Below are 21,912 nucleotides of genomic sequence, written 5' to 3'. Positions count from 1 at the left end.
CTATTTTCTCTTTGAGAAATTTCATAAATCTGTGCCTTTAAATTCATCTATATGAATTCACTTACTGTCTTACTTTGGTTTTCTATTATTGTGATAAAACACTGTGGCTATAAGCAGCCTGTGGAGGAAAGGGTTTATTTGGTTTACATTTCTTGACTCACAGTCCACTGGGGGAAGCCTAGGCAGGACCCTGGAGGTGGAAACTGAAGTGGAAGCTATGGAAGAACCCTGCTCACTAGCTTGCTTTCCATGGCTCCTCAGCCTGCTTTGTTGAACCGTCCAGGGCCACCTGCTGAGAGGAACCCCCCCCCCATATGTTGTGTCTTCTCACACCATTCATCAAGTTTGCCTGTAGGTAATTTGATAAAGGTATTTTATTAACTGAAGTTTTTCTTCCCAGATGGCTCTAGCTTGTATCAAGTTGATAAAAATCTAACTAGGGTACTTAAAGAGTATGAGATCTGTATATGTAGCGTTCTTCTTGTGGTATCTATTTATGTCTTAATCGGCAGACCTAAAATTGAGCTTGTAGAATTTCTTTTTGTTGTTTTACATTTATTTATTTTATATGCGTGTTTGGGTGCATTTTCTGGTGTGTGTGTGTGTGTGTAATGCGTGAGTGCGTGTGTGTGGTGCGTGCGTGTGTGCACACGCAAAATTTGGCAAGAGTTGTCTCTCTCCTACTGTGTGGGTTTTGGGGAATCAAGCACAGATCATTACCCATGGAGCCAGAGCCATCTTGCTGGCCTGCTTATGACATTTCTCCCAACATATGGATTTCCTTCACTGTCTTCTCTGCCAAGGTGTTTCAGTGTTTTCCTGGCTTAAGAATTATCCAGATACCTTTGGTTCTTATACTACTTATTCTCTTATGTAGTCTTGTTTATTTTATGTCATAAATACTTCTTTAATGTATCCACTTTTCCCAGCCACACTGCGCCTGTGCTGGCCCCAGCAATTGTGATGGTTTGCTCTGGTAAGCACAGTAGCTTTTCAGGGTTTCCCTATCCTTGCTTCCCTCTCATGGTGTGCTGCTTCTCTACTTCTAATTCTATTTCAACTCTTAGTAGGCAGGACATTTTAAAGCATTTAGAACTACACTGTATTTCTTCTTATGTTTAAAGAGTCTGATGCTTTGCCTAATTGAGCTGCCTATTTACTGCCAAAGCAAACCTACCTCTTTGCTACAAGCAAATGGATCGTTTTTTCTAGTTCTCTTTTTTAGTATGTTTCTCCACACTTCCCAGCGCTGTATGCTGGGACTGCTCTCTTTATTATGCTTCTTGCTTTCCTGTCTTCGCCTATTGCAATCTCTGTATAGGTTTTCCTTTCTCCTTACACAGACAGTTACTTCTCAGGAAAGCTTTCTTTAACTCCTCAGTTATTATCTGCTAGGGCTCTCATGGTGTCTTGAACTTCTCACCATTAGCTCTCATCACAATTTTAACAACAGAATTAACAAAATATAAGGCTCACTCCTGGTCTTGATTGATTGCTAAGTCTCTAGCACTCAGCATAATCCTTGAATGTGATTGGCTATTTCTTGAGTGTCTAAATGTCTGAGAAGAGCAGTAGTCATTTGAAGGTAGAGAACCAGATCTTTGATTTTTCCCAACTACTCAGTCCTTAGCCTGACTCTTGTCCTTAACAAATGTGAATGAAAAAATTCTGTCAGCCTGGGAATTTGATTCTTGAAAACACCGGATCTGAGAGTAAATGAGGTAGAGTCAACATGGAAGCGCTTCAGCATTCCCTGCCCTGCTGTATCCTGGCTCATCAACACCACAGGCACAATAGGGAGCAGCACCAGGTGTAGATGGATTTTTCTTTGGGCCACCAGCTCACAAATGACATGGAGACTTATTAATTATGAAAGTTTGGCCTTAGCTTAGGCTTGTTTCTAACTTTCTCTTATAACTTAACCCATTTCTTTTTTTTTTTTTTGATGATTTTCAATTGTATGTTTAATAAAGAAAATGTGCAATCTACCTGCTGCCACAAGGTGGCTTTTACCTCTACTTCTGCATGTCTTGCTTCCTCTGCAGCTTGTGACTCTCCTATGCCTAGATTCATCTCCTCCTTTCTCTCTGCCCAGAAATTCTACCTAAGCTCTTCCTGCTTGTGAAAACAGAGTTGTAGAACAGGTGAGGAAGGTGACAGGAAGCTTAGGTTTTAGGACAAGAGCAGTGAAGATGTGGGCAAGGTGCTGTTCCTTCTATGAACTCAAGGGTAGTGTAGAGAAAGATACTGGGTGGACAGTGTCATTATTTAAATGGTCGTTTGCACAGTAACTTGGTAAATTGTACAAATAAAAGCTGCTTAAATAATTTAAATTTGTATGATGGTCATGTTGTAATTGACTTTTATTATATAAGGAAATAATACTAGAAAGGTTAGTTTTCTCAAGATCACAAAAAAATACTTTATGACAAGTATCATGATATTCTGAAAATTTTTCTCTGCCAGTCACAAAGTTGCTGTATAAGTGAAATTCTCACAATTTCCATGATTGAGCAAAAAAATTCTGTTCTGCCTTTATATTTTACATACATCCTTAAAACTTACAGGCTTCTAGAGAAGTACAGTTATCTCGGTATTTGGTAAGGCTCCTTAGGTTATTTTTTAGCCTTTGATGTACTAAAAGTATATGTTTTAGTATATGCTTTAAATTTGAATATGCATGCTCACATTTTTAAATGTTTATGAATATAATTTATTGTTTAGAAACATCCTTATGTTTAAGAAACTTCCTTAAATTTAGTTTACTTCATGGTAATTTATTCTCTAATCAGTTGTATCAAGGGGAAAGAAGCCACATTTATACTTTTTTTTATTTTTGAGACAGGGTCTCACTGTGTAACTCTGGCAGGCCTGAACTTTCTCTGTAAACCAGGCTGGCCTGGAACTCACAGAGATCCTCTACCTCCCAAGTGCTGGGATTAAAGGTGTGTGCCACCACATGGACCATTTGTACATTCTTAAGTATTTCCTTTTATATGAGAATGTATAAGTTTATTTATTTATTTTAGATTTGTTCTGTTTTTAATTATGTGTAGTCATGTATGTATCTGTTTTGAAGTATGTGCATATGAATGGAGTTACCTGCAGAGGCAAGAAGGATCCATTGTATCCTTGGAGCTGGAGTCACAGACAGTTGAGAGCTGCCTGACCTGGGTGCTGGGAATTGAATTCAGGTCTTCTGCCAAAGCTGTACAAGCTCTTAGCCACTGAGTTATCTCTCCAGCCCTTATTTTTGAAGCAGAAATACAGGAAATGAGAATACATGAAATTGAGCTTTAACATTAGTGTGTTCAGTAGGATGACATTTGCATATTGACATTAGCAGTGTAAAAGTTCAAATCCATCAAAGCCACCTACTCTGTTCTTTAAAGGTTTACATGTGCTTTATCATTTTCATCCAGTAAAGCAAAATAGCATTATATTATATAAATTCTTAAAACATTTAAGATTTCTTAAGAAAATGAATTAAATATTAGGGACAGATTAATACGGTCCTCTTAAGTAATAATGGTGCATATCCCTAAAAGTTATATTTAGTGATTTGTGGAGTGTGACTATTGGCTTTCTGCAACCTTGGCTCTTTTAAACATTACTTTTCTGACCTCTCATCTCTGTAAATAGCTAATTCTTTCTGATCATACAGGAAGTCCTGCATGTTGCAAGCGTGGAAATGCAGCTAACGGCTGCAGTGTCATTTCTGACCATTCTACAGGAAGAATCAATGTCAGTCCACACCTATGCACACTCCTTCCTGCAAATCATTCTCCTGAACCTGGAGCACAGGGACACAGGTCAGGTCCACGTGTACTTAATTACGCTCTTGTTTATGGCAAATGGCTGTGGTTCATTTCCATCTATGGGGCTGATGAAAATAGCTGGGGTCCCTCTAAGAAATGCCCTGGGAGAGAGAGAACACCCTAGAGCGTTCTCAGGGGTCTTCTCTCCTTAGATGTTTTCCTTTACATTTATGTTCATGGAGTTATCATACAGTGAGAACAGAATACCTTGAGTTAGAATTATCTCCCTCAAATTATTTTCAGTTTTTTAAATTTTCTAAAGTTAGTCAAGACAAAAGTTGTGGAAAATGTCTTAGAATGGTAATAACAACTATTACTCGTATTTTGTAATACAATGTTATTGCAGCTGTTAATTGGATGAGTTGAGAGTGCATTTGCACCTGAGATGTTTTAAGCTAGCATGTCATGTCTGTGCCCATTAGGAGTCAGCAATGCATGGCTGGAAACGCTTCTCTCTGCAATAGAATTATTACCAAAAGAAACCCTGAGGCATGAGGTAATACTGTGTTTTTTTTTTTGTAAATAGTCAACTTTATGATTTTTTTAATAATAAGATTATTTTCCATTGTGAAAGCAACAATACTCATTGCAGAAAATTTAAGTAATTTGGAAAATGTAAGAGAGAAAAATAATGTATACTTCTGTAGTTAGCTGCTTATAAGTTTTTGATAGATATCCTTCAGATTTTCCCCTCTGTGGTCACTGCTTGTCATGTCAGTAATCGTATTGAATCTGGGTGTGGTCACTTTTCACGGAGCGTTATTTTCTGTGCATAATTGAAAATTATTTTATTTGTTACACGCTGGAAGCTATTTTGAGCCTTAAGTTTTGCTATTGAAATAAGGCATCTCGGTAGAGCTTTATGTAGCTCTTTAACTGTAGCATCCACACAAGTGTCACCTGGTGAGAAGATATTAAGATTCTTAAACTCTACTAAATATGTGAAATGTAGTCACCCTGAGTTTTTATTAAAAATAGTGTTCCACTGGGGATGTAGCTTATTTGGTAGAGTGCTTACCTAGTGTGCACTGAAGCCCGGATTTGATCCCCAGTTCATATACATATGACCGCATGCATGTGAACTAGGCACAGGGTCATATGCCTATAATCCTGGGGCTCACAAGGTGAAGATAGGAAGATGAGGAGTTCAAGGCCCTTTTTGGCTGCATTGTGAATTCAAGGTCAGCCTGGATTACATGAGACCGTGCCTCAAAATCAATTAACAAAAATGGTGTTCCAATTTAATTTGATAGGCTAAAGGCACACCTCCATTTAGTTGGAAAATTTAAATTATACTGTCGGCTGCTTTTTCATATATTATATCAAATTAGTTGTATTTTTTTCTTTTTTGAGACAGGGTTTCTCTGTGTAACAGTTTTGGCTGGACTGTAACTCACTTTGTAGACCAGACCAGCCTCTATTCACAGAGATCCTCCTGCCTCTGCCTCCTCAGTGCTGGAATTATAAGGGTACGCCACCACTGCCCAGCTAGAGAGCTTCTATATCTTTTTTTATTGTTTTAGTTGTACTTATTCTTTAGAAATTATCTGATCATATCCTTTAGCACTATTTACATATACCATCTCTCTGCCATCTTTTGTTATGTTTGTACATATTTGTATAAGAATTATTGCCTTTTAATTTCCAGTATGGTTTATTCTGTCCATCTTGAAAGGTTTTATTATAAATTAAGATGACAGACTAGAAAAAATAGACAGAAACTGTCCTCAAGCAATCTTGACTATTATCCCTGTATATATTTCTTTGCAAACATATCATGGTAAAATGTTATTCATTGAAATATCTTCCACCGACTGATTTTATTTTATTTTATGTTTTTTAAAAATCTCCCTGTACAATTTTTTAAATATTTATTTATTATGTATACAATATTCTGTCTGTGTGTATGCCTGCAGGCCAGAAGAGGGCACCAGACCTCATTACAGATGGTTGTGAGCCACCTTTGGTTGCTGGGAATTGAACTCAGGACCTTTGGAAGAACAGGCAATGCTCTTAACCTCTGAGCCATCTCTCGGCCCTCCAACTGCTTTTATTGTGTCTTTTGTCATTATAGTTTGTTATTCTATCACAACACCAGAATACTCTTTAAGATGACATGTTTTAGCCAGTTAAAAGAATCTGTACCTGATGGCAAGTATCTAGACATACACATACTGAACTGCTGAGCACAATGTGGAGATGTTTTCTTTGTGTTTTTGAAGAACAGTGTAAATGTAAATGAGGCCATTGCTACTCAAGAGTGCTCAGCATTTTTAGCATGTGCTCTTTGATAGATTCCTTGTGATGAGAAATAGCAAGCTTAAAAATTGAAGAGTTGGTGCTAGGATAGTAGACCACTATTCATAATTCTTTACAGTGTGTCATGCTATTGAATGTTTGAGTGCATAGTATGTGCATAATATAGCACAAGACTTTGGTCATTATGTAACAGAATTTCAAAATAGATTTTTCTGTATTCTTTAGGATAAATATAAAACTTCTTCTGAAATAAAATTCAGAGTATCTGGTAATTAATTTGCTTTTCTCTGTTAAAAAATGTGTTTTTTAAATTGTCTTTGTATGCACTCAGATCACTGCAACATTTGAGCTTTACTTCAGTGTTTTCTTCTAATTGGTTTTAATTCCATAGTTTGACATCTTACCTTAGCCAAGAAGACAAAGAAACTGCTCCAGGTCAAGAATGGCCGTGTATCTCAGTTGTAATGAATGTTCTTTAAAAGTGTTCAAAACATGAAAATGTTTTTTGAAGAAGTTGGTGACTTCCTACCTTTACTCTAACTTGTTGCCTTTCAGATTCTGAATCCACTTGTTTCCAAGGCACAACTTTCCCAAACTGTCCAGTCGCGTTTAGTTAGCTGTAAAATTTTAGGAAAACTAACCAACAAATTTGATGCCCATAGGTAAGTAAGTATATGTAATTTTGTCTTTTTTATCAAATGAGTTTATTTAAACATGTAATGACTGTATCAACAATGGTTACTTTTGTATTATTCCACATTACTCACAGACTTAACCACCTAGCTACACTTCTCAGACAGAAATCTACTTGTTGGAAGCATTTCTTCTCAGTTTCATGGATTTTCTGATCAAGTCTTCTCAGCCCCATACCATGTTTTCTTGTGAAGCTAAAATAGCATTATCTTGGAACTTCCAAAATCATGTCAGGTAAACCTGACATAAAGATAGGGTTTCTTTTTTGTTTGTTTGGGTTTTGCTTGTTTGTTTTTCGAGACAGGGTTTCTCTGTGGCTTTGGAATCTGTCCTGGAACTAGCTCTTGTAGACCAGGCTGGTCTCAAACTCACAGAGATCCTCCTGCCTCTGACTCCCGAGTGCTGGGAATAAAGGCGTGTACCACCACCACCCAGCCAAGATAGGGTTTCTTACATCACTATTATGAATCCCTTATTTTGAATAATTTCATATCAGAGCCTAGCTACAGTGTACATGCTGCTCTCTACCTCGATAACAAATGACACATGTTCACACTTGATGTGCTGTGTGAAGTATAACATGAGAGTGAACATCAATCAAAACAGAAGTATATTTTGACTGACGATTGCCAGAATCAGACATTACACTGCTAAAGACTTTTGAATTAGCTATTGACATTTAACTGCTAAGACAGATACAAGTAACTGATGATAGTGTTCAAAGTAAAGAATTTATGTAAAAATGCATTATAGCTAGGCGGTGGTGACACAGCCTTTAATCTCAGCACTCTGTGAGTTCAAGGCCAGCCTGGTATACAAGAGCTAGTTCCAGGATAGGCTCCAAAGCTACAAAGAAACCCTGTCTCGAAAAACAAAAAACAAAACAAAACAACGCATTATAAACTGCTAAACACAATGTTAAAGTATATGGTTAATAAGGCATTTATGATTTTAAAGAATGTTTTAATATTCTTTAACAATGTCATATATATACATATATACATTTGTATATGTACATACATTCATATAGATATATAAAACATATCTAATCCAAATCCCCCTTACTCCCATTAAGCTACTCTAGATATTTCCCTTCCCACTTTCATGTCTTCTTTTTAAAAAATAATCTTATCAATCAGTACTACCTGCATACACATGGATGTAGGGCAACCTATCTCCCCACCCTGGAGAAAAGCAACCCTTCTATAGCCATTAGTTGCCAGTAGCTCCTCAGCAATGGGTGGAACCTCATGTGTCCCTTTCCCATCCATGCTAGAATGTTGTCTAGCTTGCTCATATGCCAGTAACCACAGCTGCTGTAAATTCACGAGCACAACAGCCATGCCATATCAAGAAGACAGACTTTCACAGCATGTCTTTCCATCTCTGTTTTTTTTTTTTTTTTTTTTTTTTTTTTTTTTTTTTTTTTTTTTTTTTTGGTTTTTTTGAGACAGGGTTTCTCTGTGGTTTTGGAGCCTGTCCTGGAACTAGCTCTTGTAGACCAGGCTGGCCTCGAACACACAGAGATCCGCCTTCCCATGGAACAGAATTAAAACCCAATCAGAAAGTAGTTCATTACAACTACAACAGTCTTGCCACTTTTGTATCAGTAGTCACATCTTGTCTCATGGGTCAGTATCAAGATCAACCACCAGGTAATTCTATTCTCCATTGGTCACCTGCATTGTACCTTCTGACACCATGAAATCTAGCCAGCGGAGTAGAAGTTTTTATGTCAGTTATGACTTGATTTCTCTATGCCCTACAACTAAAATATTTTGTATCTTGAGTATTAGGGTCTTAATATATTATTACATGGGAAGCCAAGAACAGTATCACTAATATGGAGCTATCCCACATCTAGCACCAAGATTTTCATTTAATAACCCATGTCTTCTGTAGAAAGAAGTATTGTATACCCATACAGAACACTGCCTTTCAAACTCCTTTATAAAACATTGTACCTTAAAACTTACGTGACAAGCTGGGCAATGGTGGTACATGCCTTTAATCCCAACACTCAGGAGACAGAGGCAGGCGGATCTCTGTGAGTTCGAGGCCAGCCTGGTCTACAAGGGCTAGTTCCAGGACAGGCTCCAAAGCTACAGAGACGCCCTGTCTTGAAAAACAAAAACTAAACTAAACTAAAATTATCTGACAAAGCAGTGATTTTCGTTAAAGCTTTTCCATATACCCTTAGTTTTGGTTAACCAACTGTCTTTGTCAGTGTTCTGTTGCTGTGAAGAGATGCCAGGACTATGGCAACTCTTATACAAGAAAGCATTTAATTGGACAATTTCAGAGGTTTAATCTATTATCATTATGGTGGGAAGCATGGCAGCAAGCAGGAAGACATGGTGCTGGAGATATAGCCAAGCCTTCTACACCCAGATCTGTAGGCAGCAGGATAAAAGAGACACACTGGACCTGGCTTGAGATTTTGAAACTACGAAGCACATCCCCCCGTGACATACTTCCTCTAACAAGGCCGCACCTCCTAATCCTTTTCAAGTAGTGCCACTTCCTGATGACTAAGCATTCAAATCTATGGGCCTATAGGGGTCATTCTTATTCATACCACCACACCCACCTTCCACCTTATTTATCCCTCCATTCTCCCGCCTCAATCCCTGCTTAAACCTTTAATTCCCAATATTCCTCCTGTTCTATTTTCATATCATATGAACTCTACTATCCCTTCCCTCAAGGCCACTTCCTCCCCCATCTTATTTGCCTGTTCTAGCTTCCTGATTTCTACAGACACTCCATATTAAACTTACAAATCTAAAAACTCTCTCATATGAGGTAATTTGAAATTTTGAAAATCATTGAAAAATTAGTCTAAAATGTTCATTCATTTACATGTTTTTTAAATCTGTCTTTCTCAGCATTAAAAGAGAAATACTTCCCCTGGTAAAATCACTCTGTCAAGATGTGGAATATGAAGTTCGATCTTGTATGTGTCGGCAGTTAGAAAATATAGCTCAGGGCATTGGGTAAGTGTACTTCCAAGTCCTTATGCCACACAGTCTTAGATCCAGATTGTGTGGCGAGCATATCCTGCTCATGCATTCCATGAAAGTGTGTTATTCATTTTTCTGTGCTTTCTTCAATTGCAGGCCTCTCCTAATGAGTCTACAGTAAAAGAGATAAGAAGGGATGTGTTTAGCATAGCAGTATATATTCAATTAATGTCTGTTTCTTTCTTTCTCACCATGGTTACTCAGTAACCAAGTCCAACAAGGGACCATATCCTAGCAGGAACAATATCTGGAATATGTTGAGCATTTCTTTTAGATGACCATATTTTAAGTGTTTTAGGTGGGTTTGCTGTCATTGAAGTATGTCCCTGTGCAATTCCAAGCTTTGTGTGCTTCTGGATTTGTGGTTCTTCTTTTCCTTTGGGGACAAGTTATTTGGGCACAAGAAGAACCACATACTGTTGAGGAAGTAGAAGCATAGGACAGGCAGTTCACCCTCTGCTTAAAAACAGCTCCCAGGTCAGGGTACAAGTGTAGTATTAAAGGAAACATCTAAAAACTATCTTGGGAAGTGATTTTTGCTTTAAGGATTCTAAAGTCGTTGGTGAAACTCTGGTGTCTTACTTTGGGTAGAATCAGAATTTGATTGGACAGTGTATTGCTTCACTTTATAAAGACGAGAAATATGTATTTATTTGCTTTTTTTTTAACCACCTAACATTTTTCTACTGTTTAAAAAATGGGAAGGCTGAGTTTCTTAGTTATGGTTCTGTTGCTGTGAAATGACACCGTGACAAGACAACTTATGAAAGAAAAGAAGGCATTTGGCTGGGGGCTGCTGACAGTTCAGAGTTAGTTCATAGTCATCATGGTGGGAAGTAGACAAGCACGGCACTGGAGCAGTAGTTGAGAGTTTAATATTCTAATCAGCAGGCAGAGAGAGGGAGGGAGGGAGGGAGGGAGGGAGGGAGGGAGGGAGGGAGGGAGGGAGGGAGGGAGGGAAAGACACAGAGTCTGATGTGGCCTTTTTATGCTCCAAAGCCCACCTCTAGTGATGCACCCTCTCTAACAAGCCACATCTATTCTTCTCAAGCAGTTTCAACTGGTGACCCAAGCATTCAAACAATTAAACCACCACACCAAGGATGTTCAAATTAGTCTTCTTCAAATTGAATTATTCCTTAAGAATTAATTAATGAAAATTACAGAGAATATACTCAACTTCTGTAGGTTAGAATATTTTTAAGGAACCAATTTTCTTGATCATATATGTACATTTATTTGCTGAGTTCTTTTGTCCTATTAACAAATGCACTTAGAGGACTTTTAATGGTGTGATAACTGAAAAGTAAAGGTACCTTATTTCTAGTTGTGACAGTAAGCTTTCCATTGTTGTCACAGATGCTGTAACAACTTATGAGGAGAAAAGTTTTATTTGGAGTCATTCTTTGGATGTTTTTCTCTTACTTTTGGGTCTCTAGGGAGGCAGCCCATCATGTTGGAGAGTGTGGGGGAGCACAGCCATCACTTCTTAACCAGGAAACGAAAATGAGAAAGAAGGGACTTTCTGCTTCCAGTGCATGTCTCCAGTGTCTGGAAAACTCCCAATATGTCCTATGTCATAAAGTTCCCATTACCTCCTTATAATAGTCAAAAAGCAAAACTGTTTTTGGCTTTAATAAAAAGAGAAAAATTAATTATCTTATTAATATTTAAAAGTATGTAAATTCTCATTAATACAATGTGGTTGAGGATTTAATGAGGTGACATTTTTGAGATGAAAAAGCTGTGAGAATGAAAGTTTAAATAAAGCTAAAATTAACTCTTTTAAAAATTAAAATGGGATAGAAAATCCAAATGCATAGTGAATAGTTTTACATAATCATTCTCCGAGTTCAGAAGAGAAAGATGCACTTATGAATTGCCTAGAGGTATGCTGTTAGATGTGGTGGGGCAGGAACTGTCTACCACATGGCCAGCTGCGGTTCATGATGATGTCCTAGCTAACAACAAATGCAGTAATTGCAGACAGCATAGAAGGACACTTCATTCAAAACTCGTTTGAGGAAACTGAAGGAACAATCTTCAGTTGAAAGCTTTTTGTTTGCTTTATTTAGTTATTGATTTATTTTGACTGGGTCTCACTATATAGCCTTTGCTGGCCTGGAGTTCACTATGCAGAACAGGCTGGCCCCAAACTTAGAAATTCACCTGTCTTTGCCTCCCAATGTTGGAATTAAAGGAGTGTGCCACTTCTCCCAGTTTTTAATGTTTTTTTAAATTTATTTGTTTGTTTGTTTTGTATTTTGAAACCGGATTTTGCTGTGAAACAGTCTTGGCTGTCCTGGAACTCACTCTATAGACCAGGCTGCCCTTGAACTCACAGAGATCCACCTGCCACTTCCTTCCAAGTGCTGGGATTAAAGACATGTACCACCACTGCCTGACCATTATTATTATTATTTTAAAGATGGTCTTACTGTGAAGCCCTGGCTGGCATGGAACTTACTTTAGAGACCATGCTGGCCTTAAACTCACAGAGATCTACCTGCTTCTGCTATTTTTTTTTAAATTCTGTCAATATGCTATACTGGGTCTAATTTATGTTATCTTCCTTACTGCATTTAAGAAAGCCATTTATGTATCAAGACTTCCTTTATCTGAGTCTGAACCCTTGTCATCAGTAGGAATGAAGTGCTGGCTTTTTGCAGCTTATGACTATGTTCTAAACGTTATTTATTCTCCCAAAGCATCTTTGTACCTTATTCTTTTATGTTGAATATCCAGTGTTGTTTGTCAATCTTCTGTGTGGAAACTAATTATTGTAAAGTTGTACTTCAGATGATTATAAAAATAACATATGCCCCAAAATCTATCAAATGATTTTGCTTGAGTTTCTACAAATTCTTATAATATATTTTTTCTTAATTAGTTGGATCATTTCTTGAAATTTCTTTAAAATAGAAAATGGCATAATTTATAAAGCTTAATATAGGTCCAGGTCATTAACATTTCTATAGTTAACAGTAGTTTACAGAAGAAAATAGAATTGATTTAATAATGCAATTAATATTAATATTTATTTAAATATTTTTAATTCTTTGAGAATTTCACATGATATATTTTATTTTAATTATATTCCTTGACAGCCCTCCATAACTCCTCCTGCATCTACCCTGTATTACTTACACCCTTGGCTGCTTTCCCAACCAGATGGCACACTTGGGCACCGGGACTAATTGTGCTAATCACTTGTGTTCATTGGACTCTTGCTGCAGGTTTGTTGGTCTGACTTACTTTTTTCTACTGCTTATTGTGCAGGACAGAACTGACAAAGAGTGTGGTGCTCCCCGAATTAATAGAACTCTCTAGGGACGAGAGTGGCAGTGTGCGACTTGCTGCTTTTGAAACCTTGGTTAACATGCTTGACATGTTTGACACAGGTAAATCTGCATGTGCAGGTATCTTTATTTCTGAAAGACTATTTTCCGTGTTTTATATTACTAATAAGGAACAGAGACTAATTCAGAATTTTTTGTTTAGTTTAGAGTTTTATGATTTTTTTCCTTTATGATGTCATTCATGCTTCTACTCTTACCCTCATGGTATCTAGTGCTGCTGTATGTCTCATGCTTCTCACTTCTGTCTTCAAAACGTAACTGACATATGTAGAAGTTGAAGATTTTGTCCTGAGAAGTAGCCCTTAACTTCCTTAACTAACTGATGTCAAATCCTGCAATATGTCTAAATGACTATAACATGATCATAATATGCCTTAATGAATTCTTTCTTAATAATATTTTAATGCCAGAAATCTGGTCATGGGAGGAGAAATTTGGAGTAGATAACTCAGTGGGGACGTGTAAGAAGGTGTTTCTTGTTCTTATGCAAACCAAGCCACAGAACAGCTAGCTGCTCTACCAAGTGTATACCTAGACCTAGACTGGTGCCTAGCTCTGGACAAGTAGTTCATCATGACAAGGTAACACTTGGAGGGCTAAATGTCAAGTCTGAGGTGTGAAAATCAGTTGTGTAATTGTAGGACTGGGTTGACTGGGACTATCAACATTTTGTCTGAACTGGGATGGCCCCTGGAGATTATTGCGGTATAGACAATAATTTTGTGTAAATATTTCAGAATGATCGTTGAGATAATATGATAAATCACAGGAGCGACACTGCACATAATTGGATGAATCTTTTTGCCTTTAATAATGGGGGCAACCCCAGAATCCAGACTTGAAGGAAATGTTGGCATTGATTTTTTTTCCTGCCTCACTGCCCTGGGCTTCGGTTTTGCAGACCTTACTTTATTTCCTCCTGTTCTTCCTGGTGCTCCAACTCCAGCACATCTCGCTATGTCCACTTTCCTCTCCCTGATGTTGCCTCTAAGTTTCTTTCCCCCCTCCTCTATTTTTGTCCTATACAACTTTTAGGCTTCTTGTAGTGTCTAGTTCAAATACATTTTCCTCTCTTTTATCTTTTCAAGTTACTTATATGAGAGCTTGGAAGGTTACTTAAGTGTTTAAACCCTATGTGTTTAGCTAAAGTTTGTTGGAAGTTAGCTATGTTCACTTGTGTATATATTATGTATGGCTATTCTGGTGCTATGGGGACAGAGATGGGTGGTTGGAATAAATAGCCTACACAAACTAGATCGTCTATGAAACCCGCTTTCAGATCCCTGCCTTGGCCTTTAAAATGGTGACCATATTGTATCATTATTTTGTGTGTTTAGTTTCTTTGCTGATTTGTTCTTCAAGTTATAAGACCATTTATTATTCTTTACCTAATGAAACTTCTCCCCCTTAATATATTACTTGTATTGTTAAGCTGGCAATACTGTATGGATTTCATCTGGTAACAACTGAAGATAAGGCCCTGAATTATGATATAATAGCAATCATAATAACAGTAACATTTCTGCCCATTAGAGCTTCTTACCTCTAAGTACTGGTGCATGTCTAATAGCTTAATCAAATTTTGAGGGTTTTCAAGAGTACCTGGAAGGGAGACTTAAATATTTCTAATCTATCAGAAGCATATGAACTAGATAGATATATTTAAAGAATTGGTCAACCTCTAAAGAGCCATCTAAAAACTAAAAACATAAAATTAAGCAGGCAGACATGTTACATTTCAAACTGACTTTGATTTAAAAAAAAAAGCATGGCATAGAGTGAATGAAAGAGAGAATTAGAAGTTTCCTAGGCCTGCTGTCTGTCTACTTAAATTGAAAATGTTAGAACTCTTCCTGTTATTCAGATTCAAGACCTCAGGCACCTTATTATTTTGCTTGTGATGACCCTATCTTGTGTGGCTCCTTTGAAGCCCAAATTTAATGTTTCTGGTGATCTTACTCCTTGTCACTTGTCCTCTTCCTGTCACTGTTAGCAGAAATTTCTATCCCTGTTAGTCTAACGTGGACATTTTTCTTCTGGAGGGGATATGTGTATTAGTTTCCACATGGTAATGTGAGCAACTAGCTCTAAACTATATACTATAACTATATGTTATTCTGTTTTGTCTTTCAGATGACAGAAGTCAAACTATACTTCCTTTAGTGAAATCATTCTGTGAAAAATCTTTTAAAGCGGATGAATCCATTCTTATTTCTTTATCTTTTCATTTAGGAAAGCTCTGCCATGGACTCTATGGTATGTTGCAAAACTAGTTGTTTTTTTCTTTTGCTCCTACTCCTTTCGTTTAGCTCTTTACTCATAGCACTTGTTCTCAAGTATGTGAAGTCTTTAGAACACACTTAGAAATGACATTTTCACGAATGGAACCCTATTTGAAAGAGTCAAATAGGCATAGCTCTTGGAATTTCTGGGCATGTTGCATGTTTAAGTTGGAGTGTGCTAACAGAAGGTCAGGTATGTTAACTGTTGGTGTGAAGTGAAAATAATTTAAAAAACTTTTTTGTTTTTGTTTTTGTTTTTTTGAGGCTGTGTTTCTCTATAGCTTTGGAGCCTGTCCTAGAACTAGCTCTTGTAGATGAGACTGGCCTTGAACTCTGCCTCCCGAGTGCTGGGATTAAAGGCGTGCACCACCACTGCCCAGCAAAAAATAAATAAACCTTTTTTTCAAATAATAAATATAGCATGTGAATAGTTCAGCTTAGAATGTAGACCAATACCCAAGAGTTTAGGTATTTGAGAACATCCTTAGTTTACTGTAACCATGTAAGAATTGAGCTGTTTTCTAGCACAGTAACATATTTCATATGGATTGTAGACACCTAGTAATTGAGAAGTGTTTTACAATATTCCACAAATCCTTATTTCTACAAGAGCTGATGAATGTGGAGTCATTCTGTTGATAAATAATATTTTAATCACTGTGACATTCTCCAGACTAAGTTCCTAGGTTCCTTCTCATAGATACACATGCATTTTTTTCTGCAGAGACTTTAAAACATGTACCATAAACAAACAGCACTATTGTAAGTACAATCCTGATGATGATATCTTAGTTCTCTACAAACAGTGTTAACTAATGTAGACGTGATTCTTGTTTTCTGTAGTTTATGTTTTTAAAGTTAAAATATTATTCAAGTGAGCACAAGGTGAAAAATATGACCTTTTAGCTTTCTTCAGAGTAGTTCTTTGCTCATTGCTATAATTATGAACCATCTGTAAACATTTGGCTTAAATATTTTGTTCTAAATATGTTTTTATTGCACTTTGAGTTTCTTTTTTTAATTTTTTGTTTGCAATTGAAATGTTGGACACAGGTTTCACATTTAATGTTTTAGGAATTTTCACTCCAGATCAGCACTTGAGATTTTTGGAATTTTATAAGAAACTTTGTACATTGGGTTTGCAACAAGAAAATGGTCACAGTGAAAACCAGATTCCATCCCAAATTATAGAGCAGGAGAAAAAATACACTTCAGTACGGAAGAACTGTGCTTACAACTTTCCGGTAACAAAATACTTGTTTGTATTTACGGGCTGTGAAGATTATGACATTAGAATATAAGAACAGAATCCATTAAAATATTTACATGCTTGACACCTGCTGCTTAGCATTGTATCTAAATATATAGGAAATATGAAGCAAATATTGGCAGAATTTATATTTCTGTATATTATGTGCATGCATTTGTGTTTATAAACAAAATTTTATTAAATATGCTTAATAGGATATGATTTCAGTTTTAGTGAAATGATTATATTAGGTATTGATGCATGTTTTTCTCTCCTTCCCATTCATTTCCTTCCACCTCCACTAGGCCATGATTGTTTTTGTTGATCCTAAAAACTTCCACATGGAACTCTATTCTACATTCTTCTGCCTTTGTCATGACCCTGAAGTACCAGTCAGATACACTATTGCTATTTGCTTTTATGAAGTAAGTCTGAGAATGAATTCCATGGTACACATGTTGATTCTGTCTGTATATATTAGATGCTGTTTTAATATTCTGTATGCTGTATTTACAGACTTGTTATAAGATAGAGATCCCATAGCTCTTTCATGCTATAGTTTTAAGTCTTATTTTTGAATTCCCATAATTCTCTTTTTAATGTGTTTACAAAATCCATTTACATAAATACATTATATTCATTTACTCATTAACCTATTTTTCAACATATTTAAACTGAATCCTTAGTTTAGGGCAGACTCGATAGCTATAATTTTATGTGCTTTGTACTTTTTGTACTTTGCCCTTATGTTTGAGTAGTTTTAGAGTAAATGGAAATTTGAGTAACAAATTGTTTACATTTATTGTTTTTACCGTAAATGAAATATAATGAGCATAGCTTTTAGCACATTGCATAAATTATGTACAAAAGGAAGGTTTCCTTGAGCTTATAGGTCGGGGCACATTCCGTCATGGAGGGAGCACAGGCAGGAAACAGAGAGAGAGCACTGAATGCTGCTTCTCAACTTGCTCTCTCATTTTTATTTAGTCCAGGGTCACAGGCCACCAGATGGTGCTGCTCACAATTAGTGTGTCTTAGTTTGCTTCTCTAATAAGTACCATGACCTGAAGCAACCTGTAGGAGAGAAGGGTTTATTTGACTTACACTTCCATATCATAGCCCATCACTGAGGGAAGTCAGGGCAAGAACTCAAGTAGAAACTCAAAGCAGAACTCTGGAAGAATGCTGTTTTACAGGCTTGCTCTATGACTCAGCTGACTTTCTTACACAGTTCAGCCTGGGCTATCCCATATCCACCATCAATAAAGACAGTGCTCAACAAAATCACCCAGTCTAATCTAGGCAATTCCTCAACTAAGCTTCCTCTTCCCAGGTGACTCTGTGTTAAGAAAGTTGACAACTAAAGCTAACTAGGACATTGTGGGTCTTCTCATCTAAGCTACTCCAATTTAAAAATTCCCTCACAGATGTATGTTGAAGTTTGTCTGCTGGTGTAAGTCTAGATTCTGTCACATTAACAGTCAGTATTAACCATCACAATATGTAAACTATAACTTGTCAATTCAAAATAGTTACGTGACACGCTCTTTATATTGATATAACATCTTTTCTTTCCTTGTAAATGGTATAGTAAATTCTTACTGCCAGTAAGAATGTTTCATCATCTTCCTTGCACTCTCTCCCATGTCAAAGCACCACTAGATTAGCTGAGAGAATGAAGGATATTCATAGCATCATTATAAATGTTATTTATGGTTCTTTGGGATGTTGAGCTGTATTCTTCTTTAAAATAGCACTTTTCTGGGGCTAGGGAGATGGCTCAGTGGGTAAAGTGCTTGCCTGAGTGTGAGGATTAGTTCAGATTCCATGTAAACCTTGGTGGGCATGGCAGCCTGCCTGTGATCGACGCCCTCAGGAGGCAGAGACAGGACATCTCCAAAGCAAGCTAACTAGCTAAAATAGCCCAACCTGGAGTCCTAGGTTTAAGTGAGAAACCTTCAATATATAAAATGGAGAGTGATCAAGGAAGATACCCAATATCACTTTATGTGCTCACATACATGTGAATATGCACACACATGCATACTCCCAAACACATGTGAAAATGGAGAGTGATCAAGGAAGATACCCAATATCAACTTTATGTGCCCACATACATGTGAATATGCACACACACATGCATACTCCCAAACACATGTGAAAATGAAAACAATGAAATAAAAATGTAAAAATTACACTTTTCTGAAATGTATGGATGAAATCATAGTACAAAGTCTAGGAAATATTCCTCTTAAATGATATGATTGTTTAAAATAATCACAATGTTACACAGTTGTATCAGCTCTGTAAATTAACCCACAAACGCTTGCTTTTAGAGGAAGAAAAGGCAGAAAGTGCTTCCGGTGGATCCTGCAGGTCATTTGTTCATTTGGGTTGATTTCCATGCAGTCTTCAAGTCTGAGAATATCTATACAAATGTTAGTTTCTCTTGTCTACTTTGTTTAACCTTTGATTTTAGTTATATTTCGTAGCAGACAAAACAACACACATCAGTATTTCTGTAATAGGAGTCACTTTGGAGATGGCTGTTCTATATATTTTATGGATGTCTAGTTTTTATATTTTCATAATGTGTGTAGGCTAAAAGAAATGTTCAGTTCCCTAAAATAAAGGGCATATTTTATTTTGCCCTTTAAATAATGAAAATTCCCAGGGTGTTTACAAGTTTTCTAATCTAGTGTTAATGCTAGATTTGATAACTGCTAAATTGTAACTTTATTCTTATTTTTCAGAAAATGCCAGTTTGAAAATCTTTCTAGCAACTTAAAAACAACCCAAAGCCAAAGATTTTAAAATACTGTCTTTATTCAGGCATCTTCCCATCCCCAACCCCTGTAAACAAAACTGACTCAAGCCCACTATAGTATATATTCTTTTCCACCTTTAAAAGGTAAAGTACAAATAGATGAACTCCCTTTGCAGACTCTGAATTTATTTAGAGGAACGAAACCAAGAGCACTGATCTAGACTGACTGTGACTCTGTCAGATCCTCTCAGACCGAGGACAGTCTGACAGGGCTGAGGAAGACTGTTTGCAGTTGAGAGTTATGACACCCCAGTGGCCTCCAATCCAGTTTCTGTCTTTGAGAAGCTTTAGTGGAAATGTATGCCTATATATCTCAGGTATTCTTTGAGATGCCTTTGATTGTTCTAAGATTTAAAGTGTGAGTAATGGCACCTGTGGGTTATGATGAACTGTGCAGAAGTTCCCGCTCTGGTAATCTTATCCTTTGCACTTTCTCTCCCAACTTATGCACATCTCGCCCTGTGGCCGTACACACTAGCATGTTAGGAAACAGACCTATGCAAAACTCAATTTATTAGAAATTAACTTTATATTTATGTTGTAACTTATTTTTAGGAGGAATGTTTAATAAGAATGTAGCTTTAAAATATGTATCTTAACTTTATATAGTTTCAAATCTGAGAGATCTTATTGTTGTATTTTAGGTATCTAAACTTCTGAATTCTGGCGTATATTTAATACACAAAGAACTGATAACATTATTACAAGATGAATCACTGGAGGTAATATAAGTCCCCACCCTGGTGTTTACTTCTTTTGTGGTGAGCCAGACTATATCAGTGCTTGTGTCACTACATCACTGGGAAGGTCTTGGAAATTAGAACTTCCAGGACATCTGCTTTTAAAATGGAAGTGTGTGTTGTTTATTAAGGAAGATTAGGAAGTGCCAATAAGTAGACAAGAGAGGACCTTTAATTAAATCACTGTTGACATTTTGTTACATTTTTCTCTTAATAGGTGTTGCTTTTTTTTCTGTTCACACTTGTAATCATAACACATTTTGGATTTTTGCTCAGTATTGCTTCAGGAGTATTTACCTTGTACGTAGACTCATGAAGATACTGAAATTCTTCCGTCTGGTGCTGTTTGGCACATTTTATTCACCAAAATGACCATTAGCCTGAGAGGACTTAGCTCATCACATGATACTTGAGGGTGCCACCTGATGCGATAGTTTTGAGGATATTAGCCTTCTCCAGTTTAGACAAGTAGATGCCACAATTTTTTTTCATAGAAATATACCTAATGTTGCTTGGTCAAAAATATTTCTGTATATAAATTGAAATGTGGAGTTAACTAATTTAGAAGACCGATAGTAACCATTATAAACTTAATCAATATCTCTTTAAGGTACTAGATGCTCTTATAAATCACCTCCCGGAAATCTTGGAACTTATGTCTATTGGTGGAGAAAGCAGTATTCAAGAAAATAAGGTAAATCTTATTTTTCAGGAAAGATACAAGTCTGTGATCTTATTGTACAGGGTGATTGCGAGGAAACGGTGAATGTGTGAGAAGCATCAAAATAGTACTTGCTGTTGTGCTGGCCAGTGTCAGCCTTCTGTGCATTTGTCAGGACCCGGGAATGGCAGGTAGTGCATCCAAAGCTGGCTTTAAAATTTACACAAGGGGTCTAGAGAGATGGTTTAGCAGCTAAGAGCTCCACCGCTCTTGTAAAGGCCTGGCTTCCATGCCAGCATCCTTATTGGGCACCTGATGATCACAGGTAACTAAGTCCTGTTTCCAAAGGAATCTAGTGCCCTCTTACAGCCTCCTTTGACACTGCATTCAAGTGTACCATTCCCCCATCACCACACACATGCACATAATTAAAAAATAAAAATAAATATATAAGCGAGTTTGTGTGAGTGTTATGCTATAGAAAGGAAGCTCAGGTTACTTTCATAGCTCTGAGCCATATTTGGAAGCATTACTGTGAGACACAATTACTTTGAAATGTCTCAAGCTCTCAGTTTTTATCCTGTTATTAAGGAATTTGAAGGCCCAAAAGCCATAGGCGCCCACACACCTGTATTTCCACAGATGGTGAAACGATGTAAGAACAAAATCTTCCAAGTTACCAACTCCTTTCCCCTCAGGCTATTTCCTGTGCTTCTGCTATATGGGTGACACACTGAAGTGGGTAGAGTATTTGAAAACTTCTAAAGAAAGGCCCTTTTCAAAAACATTAAGCTTACTGGTTATTTACAATAAATTAGCGACTAAATTAAATAGCACTTGCTGCATAGCCATGTCTATGCCTGTGAAAGCTGCCAGCATAAACTGCTCTCTGCAGCTACTATGTAGTGGTTCCACCTACCACACAATTCTTATTATTGCCCTTGGAATTTATGTTCATATTTTCAGTATTAATGTTTATTATAAGCATAACAAGTGGGACA

The 21,912-nt window shown here is 36.9% G+C and overlaps 1 protein-coding gene across 3 annotated transcripts in view; it reads left to right on the top strand.

Moving 5' to 3' along the window:
* Positions 1–21,912, top strand: part of Ppp4r4 (protein phosphatase 4 regulatory subunit 4) — a 94,739-nt gene that overhangs the window by 45,882 nt on the left and 26,945 nt on the right. For 2 of the 3 annotated variants that reach the window (XM_057783292.1, XM_057783293.1), the window contains 10 exons: positions 3,665–3,812; positions 4,241–4,314; positions 6,633–6,739; positions 9,659–9,766; positions 13,073–13,194; positions 15,286–15,408; positions 16,509–16,678; positions 16,989–17,108; positions 20,155–20,232; positions 20,861–20,944. In XM_057783292.1, coding sequence (XP_057639275.1) covers positions 3,665–3,812; positions 4,241–4,314; positions 6,633–6,739; positions 9,659–9,766; positions 13,073–13,194; positions 15,286–15,408; positions 16,509–16,678; positions 16,989–17,108; positions 20,155–20,232; positions 20,861–20,944 — 1,134 coding nt within the window. Of the gene's footprint in view, positions 1–2,845; positions 2,946–3,664; positions 3,813–4,240; positions 4,315–6,632; positions 6,740–9,658; positions 9,767–13,072; positions 13,195–15,285; positions 15,409–16,508; positions 16,679–16,988; positions 17,109–20,154; positions 20,233–20,860; positions 20,945–21,912 lie in introns of all 3 variants that reach the window. The other variant, XM_057783294.1, reaches the window with a different exon arrangement.

The sequence above is a fragment of the Chionomys nivalis genome, chromosome 10 (genome assembly GCF_950005125.1).
Source record: "Chionomys nivalis chromosome 10, mChiNiv1.1, whole genome shotgun sequence".
NCBI classification, from domain to species: domain Eukaryota; kingdom Metazoa; phylum Chordata; class Mammalia; order Rodentia; family Cricetidae; genus Chionomys; species Chionomys nivalis.
The sequence above is the reverse complement of the archived record's forward strand: the minus strand, read 5'-3'. Positions and strand labels throughout refer to the sequence as shown.